Below are 18589 nucleotides of genomic sequence, written 5' to 3'. Positions count from 1 at the left end.
TTTAAAAACATACGTTTCTAGCAAGTCGCTATAAGGACTACAACTTCTGTCGGTTAAATTATACGTCATTGGTCAAGCACGTAAACCCACATTCTTGTCTTGTACGTCTCTTATTGCATTAACAAAACAGATAAAAATGTAAAATGACCAATTTAGATTAAAATCACATATAACAGTTTATCTCCAAGAAATCTGACTTCGAAGACTACTTACATTTAGATGTATTCATTTAGCAGACGCTTTTATCCAACGCGCCTTAAAAAATAGAAATATTTTATTCAAGACAGGAGGATTGTGTAGATTTGTATATTAGTCCTTATATTCACATAACAAATCATTCAAAGAAATGATTTTTTTATTATATGGATAAAAAATTGAACTGTTCTCGCAAACAGATGTGAAGGTGGCCCTGAGGTACAAAATGTTGAAACTTTTGACACCATACAGCATACACTTTATGCAATAGGAAAAAAACAAGGGTGTCAGTGATGTACACTACCATTCTTAAATCATTTAAAAATGTTTTTAAACAAATTTTAAATAAAACTAACGTTTATTCAGCAAACATGTATAGCATTAGACTTCTATTTCTAATAAATCTTGAAAAAATGTATTACAATAAAAACAATCGATAATAAGAGCATCAAATCAACATGATGATTTCTGAAGGATATGCGACACAAACTGGAGTAATGACTGCTGAAAATTCTGATCTGCCATCTTAGAAAAAAAATGACATTTTAAAATAGAAATATTGTTTAAATAGAAAAGTTTTTGCAATATTACTGTTTTTACTGTATTCTTGATCAAATTAATGCAGCCTTGCTGAATACAAGAGATTTCTCCCAAAAACAAACCTATATAAAATTCAACAACCCCAAACTTTCGAACAGTAGTGTATCAAATAAAATATTTAAAAAATGATAATGCACGTCATCTGTGTACAGTGTTGATATATTGTCACACGTTCCTACTATCCCATATTCCTTTCGATTCCTAAATACCCATATATTTAAGAATTTAAAAGGAATAACATCACAAATAAAATAAACTTGGCTGCGTAGATTAGAGATGAGGTTCTGTAAAAACTATTTATAACTCCATCATGAATAGAATCAGGCACTTTCAAGTGTGATGCAACTGAACAACAGAGAGACAAAAAAGTGTAGTGGTGGAATGTTAAAACTTTACTGCCTTCAGGTGTTTCAACCACATTTTGAGCATCAATTCCTCTTTTTACAAATGGTAGATTCCAAAACAATCTTTTCATAGCAAGAGCCGAAACATCAGTGCATGTTGTATAATAAAAACCAATTCAAGTTGCCTTTTATACAAATAAAAGAAGAGTGCCCCAAAATCACTTTAAATAACCAAATGGCAAACCAGAAAACAAAAACATATCTTTTGTTAGATTACCCAACCCCCCTCCAAAAAAAATGATTTACAATTGTTGTCTTTTGTTGTAATGGCACACCATCCAACTCACCAAAACGAGCCCATACCAACATATTTCAGATCTCTATTCATCATGACTGCTAGAGGTCTGGAGCACATCAGCTTTGTTTTTACATTTTCTTGCACTCCTCATTACTGGTACTCATTTTAATCAGACTTCTCTTTTTCTCTCATATGCAAAAAGACGAAACTGAAGACAAAGAGTCCTGCCATCATAGAGAAGGCACTGGCATAATATGGAAAGGCTGAGGGGATAAAGCGCTCATATTGGGTATGCTGCAGGGGGCGGACAGACACCTGTGGAATAACAAAAGAATCAGTAAATATCAAGAGTCTTAGTAAATCACTACGGAAATGTTGAGAACCCTAAATTTATACAGAAAGTTTTAAAATTAATTATGAATCTCACCTGGGTTGAGGAGTACAAGTGTGTGTAGCCAAGTCTGTTGTAGTCAACTTTGAACTGAAAAACTCCATATACATCTGGAAGCTTGAACTGTACACTGTATTTTCCACCTAAACAAACAGTCATATATATTTTAATGCCATTCATTATTAACATACACTACTATTTAAAAGTTTGAGGTCAGTAAGATTATGTTTTTGAAAGATGTCTCTAACACTCAGCCAAGGCTGCATTTATTTGATCAAAATACAAAGCAGTAATAGAGAGAAATATTACAATTTTAAATAACTATTTTTTCTAAAAAATCATTTATTCCTGTGATCCAAAGCTGAATTTTCATTATCATTACTCCAGTCTTCAGTGTCACATGATCCTTCAGAAATCATTCTAATATGCCGATTTGGTGCACAAGAAATATTCCTTATTATCATTGTTGAAAACAATATTTTTGTGGAAAATGTGATTTTTTTTTTTTTTTTTTGGATTCTTTAATGAATGGAAAGTTTTTACTGACACTTTTGATCAATTTAAAGCATCCTTTTTGAAATAAAACTCTTACTGACCCCAACATTTCGAATGGTGGTGTGCATGCACTTGAGACTATAATAATAACAACATACCATTTTTCTTAAGATAGGTCCTAACAAATGGATCAATTCTGACAAATTCCAGCTGAATGTCATCTCCATCAAAGGGCACCCACTTTCCACCAGACAGCATCTCAATCACAATGCTGTATTCCTGTAGAGACAATGCAGACAGTAGTAGTAAGTCAAATTGCTCTGTTTGTTGAGCATACCATGTTTCTTTGAAAGAAAAATGAAAACATTCTTTAGATTTAACAAGCAAAATATTTGCTTGCTTAAGTCACAAATCAGAAGACATTTCCAGTTCCAAAACTGTCAAATGGACTATAGGGCTTTCGCACCGGAGAACATTTCATAGTTCCTAGAACTATTGGCTGAAGTACCCGGATTTTGCCGTGCCGCACCGCAGGAAATAGGAATGATTTTAGTTGTAGGAACTCCTTTTAGGGGAACTAAATTAACTCCTACTTCAGAGTAGGGTCTAAACCAGCACTATAGGAACTATTTGTGACTCAAGTGAACATTGATTGGTCAAACGCAAGTCAAACACCGGCATTCTACATTTTACAAAAAGCCGTGTAAACATTTACTTCACAAACACGGAAAAAAACGATAACGGCATTTACCTGTTGTCTGCAGGGTTGTTTTTTTCTCCGCCTCGATGATATGCAATACTGAAAGTTGTCATAGGAGATTTTGTCTCTTAGCCCCACTTTTTGCTCTTTCAGTCGTGTAAATTATGTGTTTACATTTAATCTCTGTTATCACGAAACCCACGACACACAACAAACACAGCTCCGATCACGGCATCCTCCAACGTTTGTAAATGCCGCTGAAGTGGGGCATATATATATGAAATTAATATATATCTTTTAAGTTATTAATCAACATTTATCTTTCTGTTACATTATTTGAATGGCTTCTTCAACGTATGTTAAAGCATTTATTTTCCTTTTCAAACACTAGAAAATAAATTTTGAATATTGTCTGTACCTCTCACTGAGAGAAAAGAACATGTTATCAGTATGTTTTGGGAAAGTTTACTGCTCAGAGCAGAGCTCAGACCAACTTCAACCTTGAAGAAGGTGTGAATCATGTGTATCTGTGTATGTGCGCTAAGTGTTCTCTGCAGGTCCTTTGTACTGGTGGACAACTGGCACTCTGCTGGAGAACAGACAGACGCCATGTCATGACCCCAAAAGGACATCCAGTACCTAAATCCAAGGTCCCCTCGTCACGAATGGAGATATGCTTCTGACTATCTGTCCATGTGTGGAAGATTACCAAATTTGTCTATTTTTCTTAGCCAATCAGAATCATTTTTACCTTAGTAATGACATAGTTAGTAGACTCTGTTAGAGTAAAATTGTTGTGGAAATGTGAATGTACGCAGAGCGGCCTACAAACTTGAAGCTGGCTTCTGCTGATGAAACTGAGATCTATTCTTCAGTAAAAAAATTTCTTCAATTTATTATTTTTTAAAACTCTGACTCCAGGTCTTTATTTCATCATATCTGGTCTTTTGGATCTTTAACTGTAAAATTCCCTAAAGAAGGCCACTGTCGGCAGCTTCACAGTCCCTATTCCCGGTGCGAATGCAACCAGGAATATGACCCGAGGGAGAAATTAGTTCTCGGGGAACTATCTTAGTGGCTAGTTCCTATAACTGAGTTCCTAGAACTGTTCAGTGCGAAAGCCCTTACAATGCCTATAAAAACAATATACGCTATGCCTCACCACAAGGTCAGTGATGGTATAGGCAGCAGGGGGTGTGCTCTCTCCAACTGGATGATGGGTAACAGCCCCAACCCTCAGAACACCCGCCTCCTTAAACACCCAGCGGGACAGGGCCTCAGCCAGCTCCTGGTTACCAGTCTGTTCATATCTATGAAGAATAGACCATTATAAAAACTCTAAACAAATGGAGAATATCTTTCAGCATGATACAGTTAGTTTAGTTGAGAGCCTTGACTTCACAATTGATCAAACATAAAAACACATATTAATGGTTGACCAATATATCGACCAATATTTGGCATGTTTTAATTATCAGCATTGGCCATTAAGTTCTTGGCCTTTTTGGCCAGTAAGTGTCAGTGACAGATTCGCTGTCTTCATTAGTTTACTGCCTTTGTTTAACAGTTCTGTCTAAATTACACAGAATATTACACAGAACTGTTAAACAAGGAAAATGAATGTCATATGAAAAAAAAGCATTAAAGCATTTGCATTTCTATTATTAGTAATAGACAAATGCTATAATACTTTCTCATATAATGCTAACATTCATCTAATACACATTTGAGTAGAACAGACATACAGCAAATTTTGTATGTCAAAATATTCAGTTGGCAATCATTTTTGTGTCATATTCACTGTATGTAAAATAAGCCCTACCTGTTCTTTATTTGATAAAATATGATTCCCAGTGCACACAGACTCATCAGATTACTGACTGAGCTGTTGGTTACAGTGTTTACTTTCTTTTTATTCATTTTTCATCAATCTCTTTATTTGTGAAAATACTATAATAGCATTCCAGAATCAAGAAGTTTCTATCTAAAGTTTAAATCTGTTTATTTTAGAGTTGTACTTTGTCAAGCTTAAAGCATTTTTATATATTTTACAATTAAAGCTGCAGTCCGTGATTTTTGGCCCTCTAGCGGTTAATAAACAGAACTGCAAGCGTCTTGCGGAGGAACATTCTAGCCGGAGCTACTTTTCTCCGTGTATGTCTATGGCGAGTCACGCAGTTACTGTGATACTCTGCAGCGAGTCCTACCAGTCTTGTCTGAAATAGTCTGAATATAAACACTTATTAAAAGTGTACCATAATGATTCAGGGTAAGACTTTTTTTAACAAAAAAAGTTGCGGACAGCAGCTTTAAATACTTCTAATCCAGTAAATATGCAAAGTAATTAATTTTATTGTAGCAACTGTTACTGTGTGTTACTGTGTGTTCTCGAGCTCCGGCGAGAGCAGCGCGGCGCGTCTTGGACGGTGAGAGCGTCGAGGAGAGTTGAAATCAGGTTAACTTTATGGTAATGAGCTATGACGCGGTTCGGCGGCAACCAATTGGAATGTAGAGGTCCTCGCTTGAGAGGCTTCCGATTGGTTGACGCGACTTGTCATTTACTTTGACCCTCCCGTCGGCGGCGGTTTGAACGAACAGTACAGCGTTGTTGGCAGGGCGGCCAAGGCGAATGCTGACGCTCTCGCCGGCGGCGGTGTGAATGCACGGTTATGAATGTGTTATTTACTATCTTTAAAATAAAGTGTAATCTATTCATTTTAAAGATAGTAAATAACGCATTTGTTCACAATGCATTTTAACGTCTGAATATATAGCAATGTAACATAACAGACCTCTTTGACCCAGGGGCAGCCTTCTGCACAGGGGAGTTGAAGAAAGCATCACTGAAGAAGTGCAATGACCCGCTGAAAACCACACGTGCGTTGTTTCTTGCCTGCAGACCGGCAATCAGCAGGGTGTTCTTTCCGACTGCATGAGGATACTGGAAAGCACAAAGGGAACTGAGGTGAGTGGCAACGAATCTACCAAAAATGTAACATTAAAAGCTTTTGGCTGTCATCAAGCACCATACTTTGAAATATTTACCTGTGTGATGGGACGATCAGGAAAGTAGGAGTATGAGGTAGAGGATCCTGTCAGAATGTCCAGCACCAGAGAGTTATCTGGGTCAGCCACCATGCTGAGGAAGAAAGGTAACTTGTAACTTGAACAGTTACATTTTCACAATAAGCAAGTAACAGGGCATCAAGAGACCACTTACCCAACACCTTTGAACAGGACTGGCTTATCAGTGGGATTGCCAACTATAGTTGGGGCTTTAAGAAGATTCTCTGGATCTGCAACAATAAGCGTGTGCTGTAAAAAAAAAAAAAAGAATAAAGAATTAAACTTTAACATGCATGATAAGGCTTCAAGCAAAGATTTGAAACTGGTGTAAATGTCGAGAGTAAAAGAATTACAATATTAATTTATGAATATGAAATAGCAACCCATTTTAATTCTAAGGTCAAGTTCACCCTCAAGTGTTTCACATTAAATCTTTTTCTATTGTTTCCATATTCTTTATTACACAGTTTTCATAATAAAGCACTTAATTAGTGTTACAAAACAAGATTAAATATTTTATATGTTTACCTACATGTCATGTGACCATTAACCAATATCAGAGAACAGTGCACATGTTAAGTATTGCTAAATTATCGAAATATTAACTTAAAATCTGAGGGGGTACTTCAATGAAGTATTTTAAATCAAAGTGATTCGTCTGAAAAACAATGACTAAATGCTATCTTGCTATTGGCTAAAGCCAAACAGCCTACAGTAGGTGACATCAGCCAAAGTGAAAAATCATTTCAGAGTCTATGCAAATAATTTACATTACAGGATTTCAAAGACTTTTTTTTTTACTTGAATGTGGTGTAAGAGTCATGGGCAATAATACGAGAGAAGAGTGCATTAAGAAAATAAGTCAATTCTTATTTCATGCTCATATTTTCACATTTCATTGTATATAAACTGCTTGAAGCCGTTTTTCCTCCTTCCATTACTTGCCTCGCCAGGATCAGACACATCATAGTTATGGTGGTCAATGACAGCGGTTTTCTCCTCATCAAATTCAATCCCACATTCACTGCCTAGCTCTCTCAGAGGGTCACCTGCCAGAGTCATATAGGTAAAAAGATTACTTTGACATGAACAGGCCAGTATGCGTACACTTATTCAAAACCAATACAGCACTCACCAATATCAGAGCTGGCAGCAATGAGAACATTTCCTCCACCATCAATGAAGGCCGTAATGGTCTCTACGTTGATGTTGCCCCCAAAATCTGTTTATTGGATATTTGTAAACATAAGAAAATGGATATTCAAAAATAAAAATTGCAGCATGACATGAAATTCAACAGGCCTCACCTTCCACTGATGGAGAGAAAAGGATGAGATGGTCGTAGAGGAACTGGCCATACTTTATCAGAGAGAGACCAGGATCATCAGCAGTCTTGAAGGTAAGGTCAAACCCACGATCTGAAAACAACAAGAATGCAATTATGACACTTAAAAAGAAACGTACCATACCTTTTTGTGTCAGTACAGGCATGTTGGTGCAATTACTCAATCACATTCACATCTTCTTAACCCGCATCTTCTACTCATATAGCATATAAATGAACACATTAAACTTGTTTCCAGGTGCTAATGTGATAATTTGTAGTATTTTAATAAAGAATATCAGATAATGTGTAGCTCACCTGCTAAACTGCGGAAGAAGATTGAATGAGTGTCTCTGATGTTGGGATTGTCCAGCAAAACGAGAGTCTTTCCGTCTCCTAAAACCGCCTGCAACATTAACGCCAGGGATAAAGCAAACAGAGTGCTTTTGCTGAACCCGCCAGACAATGTGGGAATCATTGTAGCACGCCGTCTTTTGCAGGTTAATGTTGCAAGAGTCGCGGTGTCCCTCATTGACAAGCAACCCATCGCCATTTTCCTCCTTTGGACAACGTCAGCGCTAACGCGGATGCGAACTCTGACCCAGAGCTGCAGCCAATCGCGTGCTGCCTCATAGGCTCATTAATATTATAATGAGACAAAATATCTGTCATCGTCCACACCATACACATATAATAAACGTGTTTAATTTTGAAGGAAATTTGATAAAACATACATGCAGTTGGAACAACTTATTTATTATCAATTTAAATTAACAATTTTATTTATTTATTTATTTATTCCATCACATTTATTTTCAAACAAATAATATGTTAATTTAATTTATGCGCGTGAACAGATTATCCTTATAGATTTAAAAAAAAAAAAAAAAAAAAAAAAAATCAGCCTTTTCATGTTATGTACAAACTATGTTTACATTTCTAACGACCAACAGGGGTCAGTGCAACACAACTTTATGGCCTCAGTGTGTGGCAATAAGTCCAGTGAATTTTATAAAACTGAATGAGAAGATAAGATATCATATATAACGTTAGCTATTATATACTTGTAGGTTAATTCATTCATTATACTCATATACTTAATATTTGTTTGCTAAAACAATGCTTTTATAGGCGTTGGTTTTTATATGATACATTTCTGAATGTTACATTTTTACATTTGTGTGGCGTTTCATGAATTAAATTACTTTTCATAATTTTACTGTTTTACATCTAGCTTGCAAGTTCTATTTTGACAACTTACCACATACAGTGTCAATTAATTTAATCTTTGGACAATAATGGCGGAAAGGCTCAAGGTATGTCAGAAAATTAAAACCTGTGAAATATTTACTTGAGTAAAAAGTGTGGCAAATAGATCCAAACTAAAATTTTAAGAAAAAAAAAAAAAAAAGGGCAGCCAAATAATCAACACCTGTTTTCCTGTTCATTTACCTAAACGTTTCTCTGTAACCCTCAATGAGCTATGACACATGAAACAACTGACACTTGTTTTGAAGCAAAGGTTCAATCCTTAATTATCACACAACTTGAAACACCACATGAAAGAGCAGTTACTGCCACTGGAAGCCTATTACTGAACATAACCACACTTTAAAACAACAAAGCACCCATACCTCTGATACCTGCAGTCCCGACCACGTTCAACAAAATGCTTTGTAATGAGGTCCAAGTAGTGTTGTTTTTAAACTGATTAGATTTTTAAAGCTTTCATCAATGTCTCAAAGCGTTTTAATAAACTGTTTTCATGCAAATTAAATTAAGTTAAACAACCAGTAGCTTTGATTTCCTGGCAATAGTATAGGCATTTATTTCAGTGGCAATAGTAACTCAACTACCATCCAAAAGATAGTACTTTATTAACTAAATTGCACACTTAATCACTTGTAATACTAGTTTATATGAGAGTATTTGACAACGAAAGCTGTGACATTCAAAATTAAAAGATTGATTGCAACACACAGTAGTAATAACAAGAATTTTTAATAGTCCATTCTCTAGAGTGCATTTTAAAATGAAAATGTTCAAGCAGTACTATTCTCAAGTGGAAAATGAGTAAACTCTACAAACCACAAATCACTAATAAATGAATCGATAAATAAAAATTCGGTAGCTGATTTGTCGAAAAATGAAACTTGCACGACAGTCATATGTTTAACTGGCCTCAGTAAACCAGTCTACAATAGTGTGAATACATGATCTGGCAGAGAACATTTACAGGGAGACAACAGTATTAAAAGGTTTGAAAGGATTACAAATGAATTTTTATTCATATTAAATTACATTTTTTTCTTTTTTATTTAAACTTAACTCTATACAATGTACTTTTAATAGTGCTGTGGTTTGAGATATTATGACATCTACCTAGCATTTTCAAAATATGAGTGTGTTTAATTATAGCATGTTAATCAGTAATAACCATACCTCTGATGAGAAATATTACACTTTGTGACAGTCTAAACTCCATGTGGATCTCTCTGTCCTTTTAACTCCTATTGGGCTAATTCAGGTCAGAAACCCCTCACTGTTCTTGGCTTTCAGTCTACACCTTTCCAGACCCCTCCTCTGTCTCTGCCTGTGAACTGGTCTCCTCCTCTGCCCCCTCAGTTTGAGATTCTGGCTGGGCTAGAGCTCCTTCTCCTTCCTCACTGTCCTCTTCCCGTGTCCGGAACAAGAGCTCCCCTCCCTGGATGACCTGCTCGGTGGTTTGCCATGTGCCGTCTCCTGCGTACTGCTGATAAAAGTCAGAGTCCGCCTGAAACATGACCAGGGCCTGGGCGGTGTGAATGCGCACATGCTGAGCGAGAGAGCTGGCATCCAGGAACTTCTCACCACATGAGTCACATGCATACAAGATCTGGGTGTTGGGATCTGCAGGAATAGAGCAGCACACTGTTTTAGCTTGGCATTGAGTGAGCAAGTTCCTAACAAATTTTCACATCTATTCTGTGTAACTCCTAGACGATGACCTGCTTGAGTGCCCTGATGTTTGAGTAGGAGTGTTGCTCAATCTTGTCTCTACAAAATCCCCCACAGGTGCCCAATAGTGTTAAAGGAGTCCTTCATTATGATTTCATTGTTTTTAACTTTAGTTAGTGTATAATGTTGCTGTTTGAGCATAAACAACATCTGCAATGTCACAACGCTCAAAGTTCAATACAAAAGGGAGATATTTTCTTTTACATTAATCTCTTTTTAAGGACTACAACAAACATCTGGAAGGAACTACAACAAGCTTATTCCTAGGTTGGTGACATCATAAACCCCAAAATTGACATCAGCCCTGCCCCCAGGAACACGCAGCAAAGGGGCCGAGGCCATGTTGGGCTGCTTTAGAGAAGAGGAAGGGTTGTTGTAGTATGTAGAGAAAAACACTCAAAGAACAGGCAAATCTCAACATAACACAGACTGTTACTTAACAGTCGGGGTGTACGCCCCCAATATTTGCATATGCCAGCCCATGATCGAGGCATTACACAAGGGCAGCCAGTATTAAAGTCTGGATCTGTGCACAGCTGAATCATCAGACTAGGTAAGCAAGCAAGAACAATAGCAAAAAATGGCAGATGGAGCAATAATAACTGACATGATTCATGATAACATGATATTTTTAGTGATATTTGTAAATTGTCTTTCTAAATGTTTCGTTAGCATGTTGCTAATGTACTGTTAAATGTGGTTAAAGTTACCATCGTTTCTTACTGTATTCACAGAGACAAGAGCCTATTTTCATTTTTAAACACTTGCAGTCTGTATAATTCATAAACACAACCTCATTCTTTATAAATCTCTCCAACAGTGTAGCATTAGCCGTTAGCCACGGAGCATAGCCTCAAACTCATTCAGAATCAAACGTAAACATCAAAATAAACACTGTACTTACACGATTAGACATGCTGCATGAAGAACACTTTGTAAAGATCCATTTTGAGGGTTATATTAGCTGTTTGAACTTTTTTTATGTTGTTTAAGGCAAGCGCGAGCTCCGTGGGCGTGGAGCACGAGATTTAAAGGGCCACACACCCTGAATCGGCTCATTTCTAATTATGCCCCAAAATAGGCAGTTAAAAAAGTGAATAAAAAAAAAACTATGGGGTATTTTGAGCTGAAACTTCACAGACACATTCAGGGGACACCTTAGACTTATATTACATCTTTTAAAAAAAAAGTTCTAGGGCACCTTTAAGCACTTTACTACCAAGAACTTAACATTGGGCCCAGGCACTTCTCACTATACTCCTCCCCCTTGCAATGTCATACATTTTGGATGATGTTAGATACAAAATGATTGATCCATTCTTTTTCCATTTCCAGAAGTCTATTCTTAGTTTCTGTTATTTTTGCTATATTTTCACACTTAAAATGGTAATCCTCTTGTACCATTGTCTTCTTTTGTGCAAAGAAATAAGTCTTCTGAGTATTCTCTCATTATTGTCAGCATTAAGTCTGAGAATGATTCATTTGTTAATTTTTAAATCAATTGACAGCACTAATATATAGAGTATATAAATTATATATTATTCACCTGCTTCTTGGACTTTCTCCACTGCTTTGGTGATCTCTGCTTTCAGTGCCTCAGTTTCATCTGCGGATACAGAGGTTGCCACTGGCAACACTATGGGGGTCGAGAAAAACAAATAATATCAGTAGACCGTTCAAGTGTCATTATGGTGACACTCAGATTTAGCATATTTCCTTAGGAATCACCTTTCTACAAGGCACAGAGTAGTTTTATCACACTCCTCTGTCACATTCTCTCACCTGTGAGCTGTGCTACAGTACTACCAGCCAGAGCCTCTGTGGCCAAAGTCACAATGTCATCTGTAGTAACCGTGACGATGTTGACTTCGTTATTGTCGAGCTCTGAGCCGGGGGCAGAGTCAGGCAGCAGCTTCTCCTCCTCGTCATCCTCCTCAGCCACCACCAGTCTCTTCATGCCCGCCTTCCCCTGGTGCACAGTCTTCACATGAGAACGCAGATTATCCACACGGTTGAATCCCCGGCCACACTTATCGCACAGGAAAGGTTTCTCCCCTGTAAACAAGAAGTCATTAGAAGCCCATAATAGAGAAATACACAAGAAAAGGCTCAAATATAAAAAAAAATGTTGCATCTTACCTGTGTGAATGATGATATGCTTTGAGAGATCTCCCACATTGACAAACGCTTTGTTACAGGTGTGGCACTTGTGTGGTCGGATATTGTCATGATGACGGATGTGATTGGCCAGCTGGCTGGACTGGACAAACCTTTGAGGTATGATAGTCAAATCAAACTTTTAATATGTGGTGAATCCATTGTGAATCTATGCAAAATCATTCATGCAGTGTCTCAAATACCTTTTTCCACAGCGGTCACACACATACGGTTTCTCCCCAGTGTGTTGGCGAACATGAGCAATCAGTGAACTGGCCTGTGTGAAGCCTTTTCCACAAATCAGACACAGACAGGGCTTTTCCCCTAAAACAGTAAGACAGAAACATTCAAATAAACTTTGCTTTTTTACATTGTCAACTTTCTATAGTGTTATTCTTTATATCAGTAAGCTCTGTTTCTGAAGTGATGCTGATTTTTCCACCCGGAACTAAAGTGACACTTCCGACACATGCTTGAATGGGGTGACCAATCACAACACACTAATCCAGCCGACCAATCAGAGCACACTGCATTTTTCGGAAGGACTGGCTTCACAGAGAGCGGAACTACACAGAGCGTTACAGACTGACCGGAAAGAGAGGTGCTGCAACAATGTAAAATATGTGAAAAATAATGTGTTGTTTTTTGAACATTTAAGTGTGAACATTCGGAACAAAATCAAGACATTGTAAAAGGGAATAATAGTTCCGCTTTAAATATAACAGTGATATGAGAAACGTCTCATACCTGTGTGGATGCGCACATGTCTCTGCAAGGCACCGGGGTCGGCAAAGGCTCTCTGGCAGTGCATACAGACAAAAGGCTTTTCACCACTGTGCACACGCAGGTGTCTCTTCAGGTTGCCTGTGAACAGACCATGGAGGAACATTAAAATTCCTTTGTGCGTATATATATTGCTGCAAAAATGCCACACCTTGTCCCAATTTGTAAATCTCACCTGAGGTGGTGAACTGTTTCCCACACTCCTTACACTTAAGCGGCCCATCTGCAATGTGGATCTTCAGGTGTGCTTTCAGGTTCCCCAACTAGAAAAAGAAAAAAATAAATAAAAATCTATTTGTTTATAGTTATCAGTTTACTGCACATTCTGCCTCAATAACATAAAAAGATGTGTCCTGAGCATTTTGTTAAGCCCAATCAAAATGCCTTTGTAGTATACTTTTGTAGAAATGGCTACAATGTAATTTCAATAATATGGTATAATCCTATATAAATTTATATAAAATATATACATTTTGTCTGCATATTATATTATATTTACAAAATTATTTTTAATACATTACATATTATAATATAAATAAAGCAAGAGAGTATAACATTCTGTTGTGATGCTTACAATATTAATAACCTTTTAAAAAATATATATATTTTTATTATTTTTCATATCAATTTGATTTTCATTTATCATAATTTATTCTATATTATATATTGTTGTAATATATATTGTTGTAACGTTTACAATAATATTACTAAACTATTAAGTACATGTACATTACTATTAAAAAGTTTGGGTTCTGTAAAAAAAATGTCTCTTATTCTTAACAAGACAGCATTTATTTGATCAAAACTACAGTAAAAATGGTAACACTTAAAAAGGTTTCATTTGGTAACATTAGTTAACTACAAACATTAACTAACAATGAGCAATACTTATACATCATTTATTAATCTTAGTTAATGTCTCAACATTTACTAATACATAGTTCAAAAGTTGTATCTGTTAACATTAGTTAATGCACTGCGTACTAACATAAATATGAACATTTTTATTAACTAACATTAACCAAGGTTAATAAATGTTGTAAAAATATATTGCTCACTGTTAGTTCATGTTAACTAATGCATTAACTAATGTTAACAAATGAGATCTCATTGTAAAGTTTTACCATAAAAACAGTAATATTGTAAAATATTATTACAATTTAAAATAGCTGTCTTTTAATTTAATATATTTTAAAATGTAATTTATTCCTGTGATGGCAAAGCTGAATTTCCAGCATCATTATCATCATGATCCTTCAGAAACCATTCTAATATGCTGATTTGATGCTCAAGAAATAACATTATTCTTAATATTATCATCAGTGTTGTAATCTGTTGTAATCCATGCTGAATAAAAGCGTTAAAAAAAATTATTGACCCTAGACATTTGAACGTTAGTGTATATTTTACATATAATATGACCATTAAGACTCTTTTTACATCATTATACTACTGTAAGGTTTTTATAATTACATTTATAAAGACAATAGTAGTCATATTTTACACAAGTACAAATGGATCCCTCACCTGGTTGAATTTCTTGTCACAGTGTTGACATTTGTGACCTTTGTCAGTATCGTGGGTCTCTAGATGTCGCATCTTGGCAGTGGGGTCAGAAAAGGCCCGTTCGCAGTAGTCACAGTGGTAGGGTTTTTCTCCACTGTGCACCAACTGATGCCGCTTTAGGTTTCCAGAAGTGGTGAAGAGCTTCCCGCAATCCTCACAGCTGTACCGCGCCTCATCCGTGTGTCGCTTCCGGTGTAGGTTCAGCAGACTGATTTGCCGATAACTCTTTCCGCAAGTGGAACAGCAGTATGGCTTTAGAGGACTGGAGAAACAGAAACGTGTAAGAATGCGTATAAGGAAAACTGCACATTGTGAAGTTTTTCTGTTAATATGGTTTACATATTTCGTCTTATGGTTCACAAGTCAGATGAGACTGTAGAGGAAGAGCATTAGGCTCACCTGTGTGTTTTCTCATGTGCTTTGCAGGCAGCTGGGTCTGAGAAGGCTTTGTTACAGTCTCTGCAACTAAATGGCTTCTCACCAGTGTGAATGCGCATGTGACGTTTAAAATTGCCTGTGTGTGTAAATTTCTTCCCACAGTCCTGCACGAATCAGATAACCAAAATGAAAATACAACAGTAAAGAGATCTATTTAACCTATTAAAATCTTTACTTTTAAGAGTGTTTACAACTTTTATAAAGAACAAAGACAATAAAGATTACAAAACTGAAGAATTTCTCACCTCACATTTGTGAATGACGGAGCCATATGCTCTGGACTCACTGCGCTCAGCTGCGGTCGCAGACTGCTTCCCCTCCGAACCCGTCGTTTCTCCATCCTCTGTGTCCATGTCCTCATCTCCTTCTTCCTGCTCCTCCTCCTCTTCTCCTTCCTCGTCTCCTTCATCCTCTTCTTGTACCACGTTCTCCACGCTCTCAGTTTTTGACACACTTTCCTCTGCGTCATCAGCTTTTAGTAAAAAGGTTAACAGTTATGAAACCTAATCCTAAAAATATATAAGGTGAATGTACACCATAGTTATATAAGGCAGAATTTACCTTGTGCAGATGTGTGAACGGTTGCATATTTAGATTTGCTTCTCCTTGTGCTAACATACGACCGTTTAGCCGCCATCCTCTGTGAGAGATCTGTAGGAGCAGTGTAGTGTCACACAAGTACTGAAACATGGTTAACATTAACAAAAGCACTACGAGTAGAGAATGGACACTAACTAGGAGTGTAGTCTGCATCAGAAGGGTCATCTTGGTAGGGTGGAATCTCTTTTGTGGCTCTCTCTTCCTCTGTTTCTGTCTTGCTATCCAAGACAATGGCCTTTTTTTGTCTTGTTTTGGACAGCCCACTAATTTTGCTGACGGCTCTCAGAGACTTCGTGCTTTGTTTCTCAGTCATGTTGCTCACAATCTCCTGGGTTTCTGTTGTTTCTGACTGCGAGGGAGCTTCCTTCACTTCAGGAACCACATTCTGAGTCATTGAATGACTCTCCTGCTCATCCTGGGAACTTGCATCCTCCGGATTCTTCACAGATCTCGGCTGCTCCTCCACCGGCTCAGTTACTACTACTTTACATGAACACAAATGAGAAAGGGCGGCTTGAGAGACTTATAACTTTAGTACCTTCTTAAACTAACAGCATATGAGAATCTGAACTCTGCACTAACCAGGTTTGGTTGATGAAGGGGCAGTCAAGGACTGAAAAGCTGAACAAGCATTGACAATTTCCTGCATTTGAAGGAAAGTAGCTACAGCAATAACGTCCTCTATGTTCTGAGGGTTCAAAGTCAGCTTTGCGGTGTACATAAACTCAAGGACCTGCTCAAGACCTGAATAAAAGATTGAACGCATTAGAACAAAGGCAGAAAACAACAAATAACTTATGAGCACAGAAATGTTCAAATTTAATTACATATAATTAACCACAAAAGATCAGATTAAAGGGATCGTTAACCCAAAAATAATTACTCACCCTCATGTTGTTTCAAAAGTGTATGACTTACTTTCTTTTGTGGAACATGAAAGAAAATGTGTTCTTTGTCCATACAGTGGAGATCAATGGGCACCAATACTGATAGGTTCCCAACGTTCTTTAAAAAACCTTCTTTTGTGTTCCACAGAGAGAAAGAAATGCATTTGGAACGACATGAGGGTGAGAAATTGATGACCGAATTTAAATTTTTAGGTGGACAGTCACTTTAATTAAAGTTCTCCGTATGAATGCAAGCCTACCTGCTGCGTTGCTGATATCAAGATGAACAACATCTTTCTGGTCCAAAAAGAGTGTGCGGAAGTAAGCACTACATGCCGCCAGCACAGCCTTGTGGGCCTTGAAGTCTACTCCATCAACCACAAAAGTGCAGTCACAAAGAAGACCCAACTGACGTTGTTCATTAAGTTGCCCAAGGACTTTCCCACTGTGCCAAGGAAAGTCCATAACTGATGGAGCAGACTATATAACTTTAAACCACAGTATCCTGATCATGAAAAGAAAAGAAGAAGAAAAAAATCATTGCACTATTGCTACTTTTGAATTTGAGGCTCACAAACAAATGTCCCAGTTTGCAAGGATGTAAACAAATTGAGGTGAACCAGGGCTGCTCCATTCTGCTCCAGTCCCAACCCCTGTCAAATTTACCATATGTAAAAGTTTAAGAACTATCTGAATAATGCAGAGAACACATGGTCGTTCATGTGATTATGGCCATGATTCAATATTATAATATTCAGTATTTTTTTCAAAGCAAGTGCTTTCACAATTTAAAGTCCTAAAATTGAAGATTTATCCCTGTACTATGATCAACATTTCATAGGGTCAAACTGCTGTAGGCTATCTGAATATGTAATGAAATTATCTAATCCACAGAACAAAATGATCCCTCTATGGTGCATTATTCTCATTATGATTCAGTGCATGTACATTGCCCAAACATTAATCATCCAACAGACTTTATTTACTTCGATAAACAAGCATCATTACGTAACAGTCCGTGTGTGTTTCTGTGCGACACTGAAACGTTTATCTCGAGCTCGCTCGGGACATTCTGTCCTGCAGTCTAATTCAAACTGTCATTATCAGCCGAGTCGAGCACAATGATGTCTGATTGCCTGGCTTTAACGAGTAAATGTGTCTAGTGATTTGGCGAGCAACTGCGCAATAACCCGACAAGAATGTGACGATGTTGCGGATTGATTATGAGTCCTCTCTCTCTCTCTTAGCTCCGGGATTAATTTAGCGTGCCTGGCCCTGCTGGATCAAGATGGCGCTGACAGAGGCGGGCTGTAATCCTGCCTCTTCTTTGCTCATTTTAGCTGCGCGTTCGTTTAGAGACGTATCTGAAAAGTAGTCCTAAAAACAACAGGATGATCGGGTCGTGTTTGACGTTCTTTACCTTATATAATGGACGAGTTTCAAGCTTTCCCTGACTTCAGCTGATCCGTCCAATCGAGTGTTTCGGTGATCGATCTCAGTGCTCAGCCTCGTCGCGCCGCCATCTTCCGCTCTCTGATCGATTGATAGTGGCCGAGCTAATGGCTGGAAGTTAAGCACCATAGCGCATGCGCGGGCTTTTCTTGTAACTGTTTTGACCACATGACGGCGAACTTTAGCTATTATTAAAAACAGTGATCTAATAATAAGACCAGAGTGAGGAAATATCCATAAAATAAAACGCAGCTAGTTTATGAATTGGGTCATTAATGCGTTTTAAAAACCACCAC

The 18589-nt window shown here is 37.3% G+C and overlaps 2 protein-coding genes across 3 annotated transcripts; both read right to left on the bottom strand.

Moving 5' to 3' along the window:
• Positions 1-1166: 1166 nt before the first annotated feature.
• Positions 1167-8002, bottom strand: ddost (dolichyl-diphosphooligosaccharide--protein glycosyltransferase subunit (non-catalytic)). Its single transcript, XM_048178466.1, has 11 exons — positions 7732-8002; positions 7397-7507; positions 7225-7311; positions 7035-7138; positions 6244-6338; positions 6069-6162; positions 5816-5964; positions 4186-4333; positions 2482-2602; positions 1865-1971; positions 1167-1752 (listed from the first exon to the last, which is right to left on the bottom strand). The coding sequence occupies exons 1-11, from the start codon at positions 7964-7966 to the stop codon at positions 1603-1605; spliced, it is 1401 nt and encodes a 466-aa protein (XP_048034423.1). The 5' UTR covers positions 7967-8002; the 3' UTR covers positions 1167-1602.
• Positions 8003-9398: 1396 nt separating this feature from the next.
• On the bottom strand, positions 9399-18589 carry zbtb17 (zinc finger and BTB domain containing 17). 2 transcript variants are annotated; one of them, XM_048178337.1, is made up of 15 exons: positions 18262-18589; positions 17102-17346; positions 16537-16698; positions 16090-16434; positions 15916-16005; positions 15600-15826; positions 15316-15458; positions 14878-15178; positions 13526-13613; positions 13315-13431; positions 12771-12891; positions 12550-12680; positions 12193-12465; positions 11957-12046; positions 9399-10302 (listed from the first exon to the last, which is right to left on the bottom strand). In XM_048178337.1, exons 2-15 carry the CDS (start codon positions 17304-17306, stop codon positions 9974-9976), a joined length of 2622 nt encoding a protein of 873 aa, XP_048034294.1. In that variant the 5' UTR covers positions 17307-17346; positions 18262-18589; the 3' UTR covers positions 9399-9973. The 2 variants fall into 2 exon arrangements, with proteins under 2 accessions (XP_048034294.1, XP_048034293.1); XM_048178336.1 differs by having other exon boundaries at positions 16090-16437; positions 18262-18586.

The sequence above is a fragment of the Megalobrama amblycephala genome, linkage group LG24 (genome assembly GCF_018812025.1).
Source record: "Megalobrama amblycephala isolate DHTTF-2021 linkage group LG24, ASM1881202v1, whole genome shotgun sequence".
Lineage (NCBI taxonomy): Eukaryota > Metazoa > Chordata > Actinopteri > Cypriniformes > Xenocyprididae > Megalobrama > Megalobrama amblycephala.
Note: the sequence above shows the minus strand (reverse complement) of the source record. Positions and strands in the feature narration are given on the sequence as shown.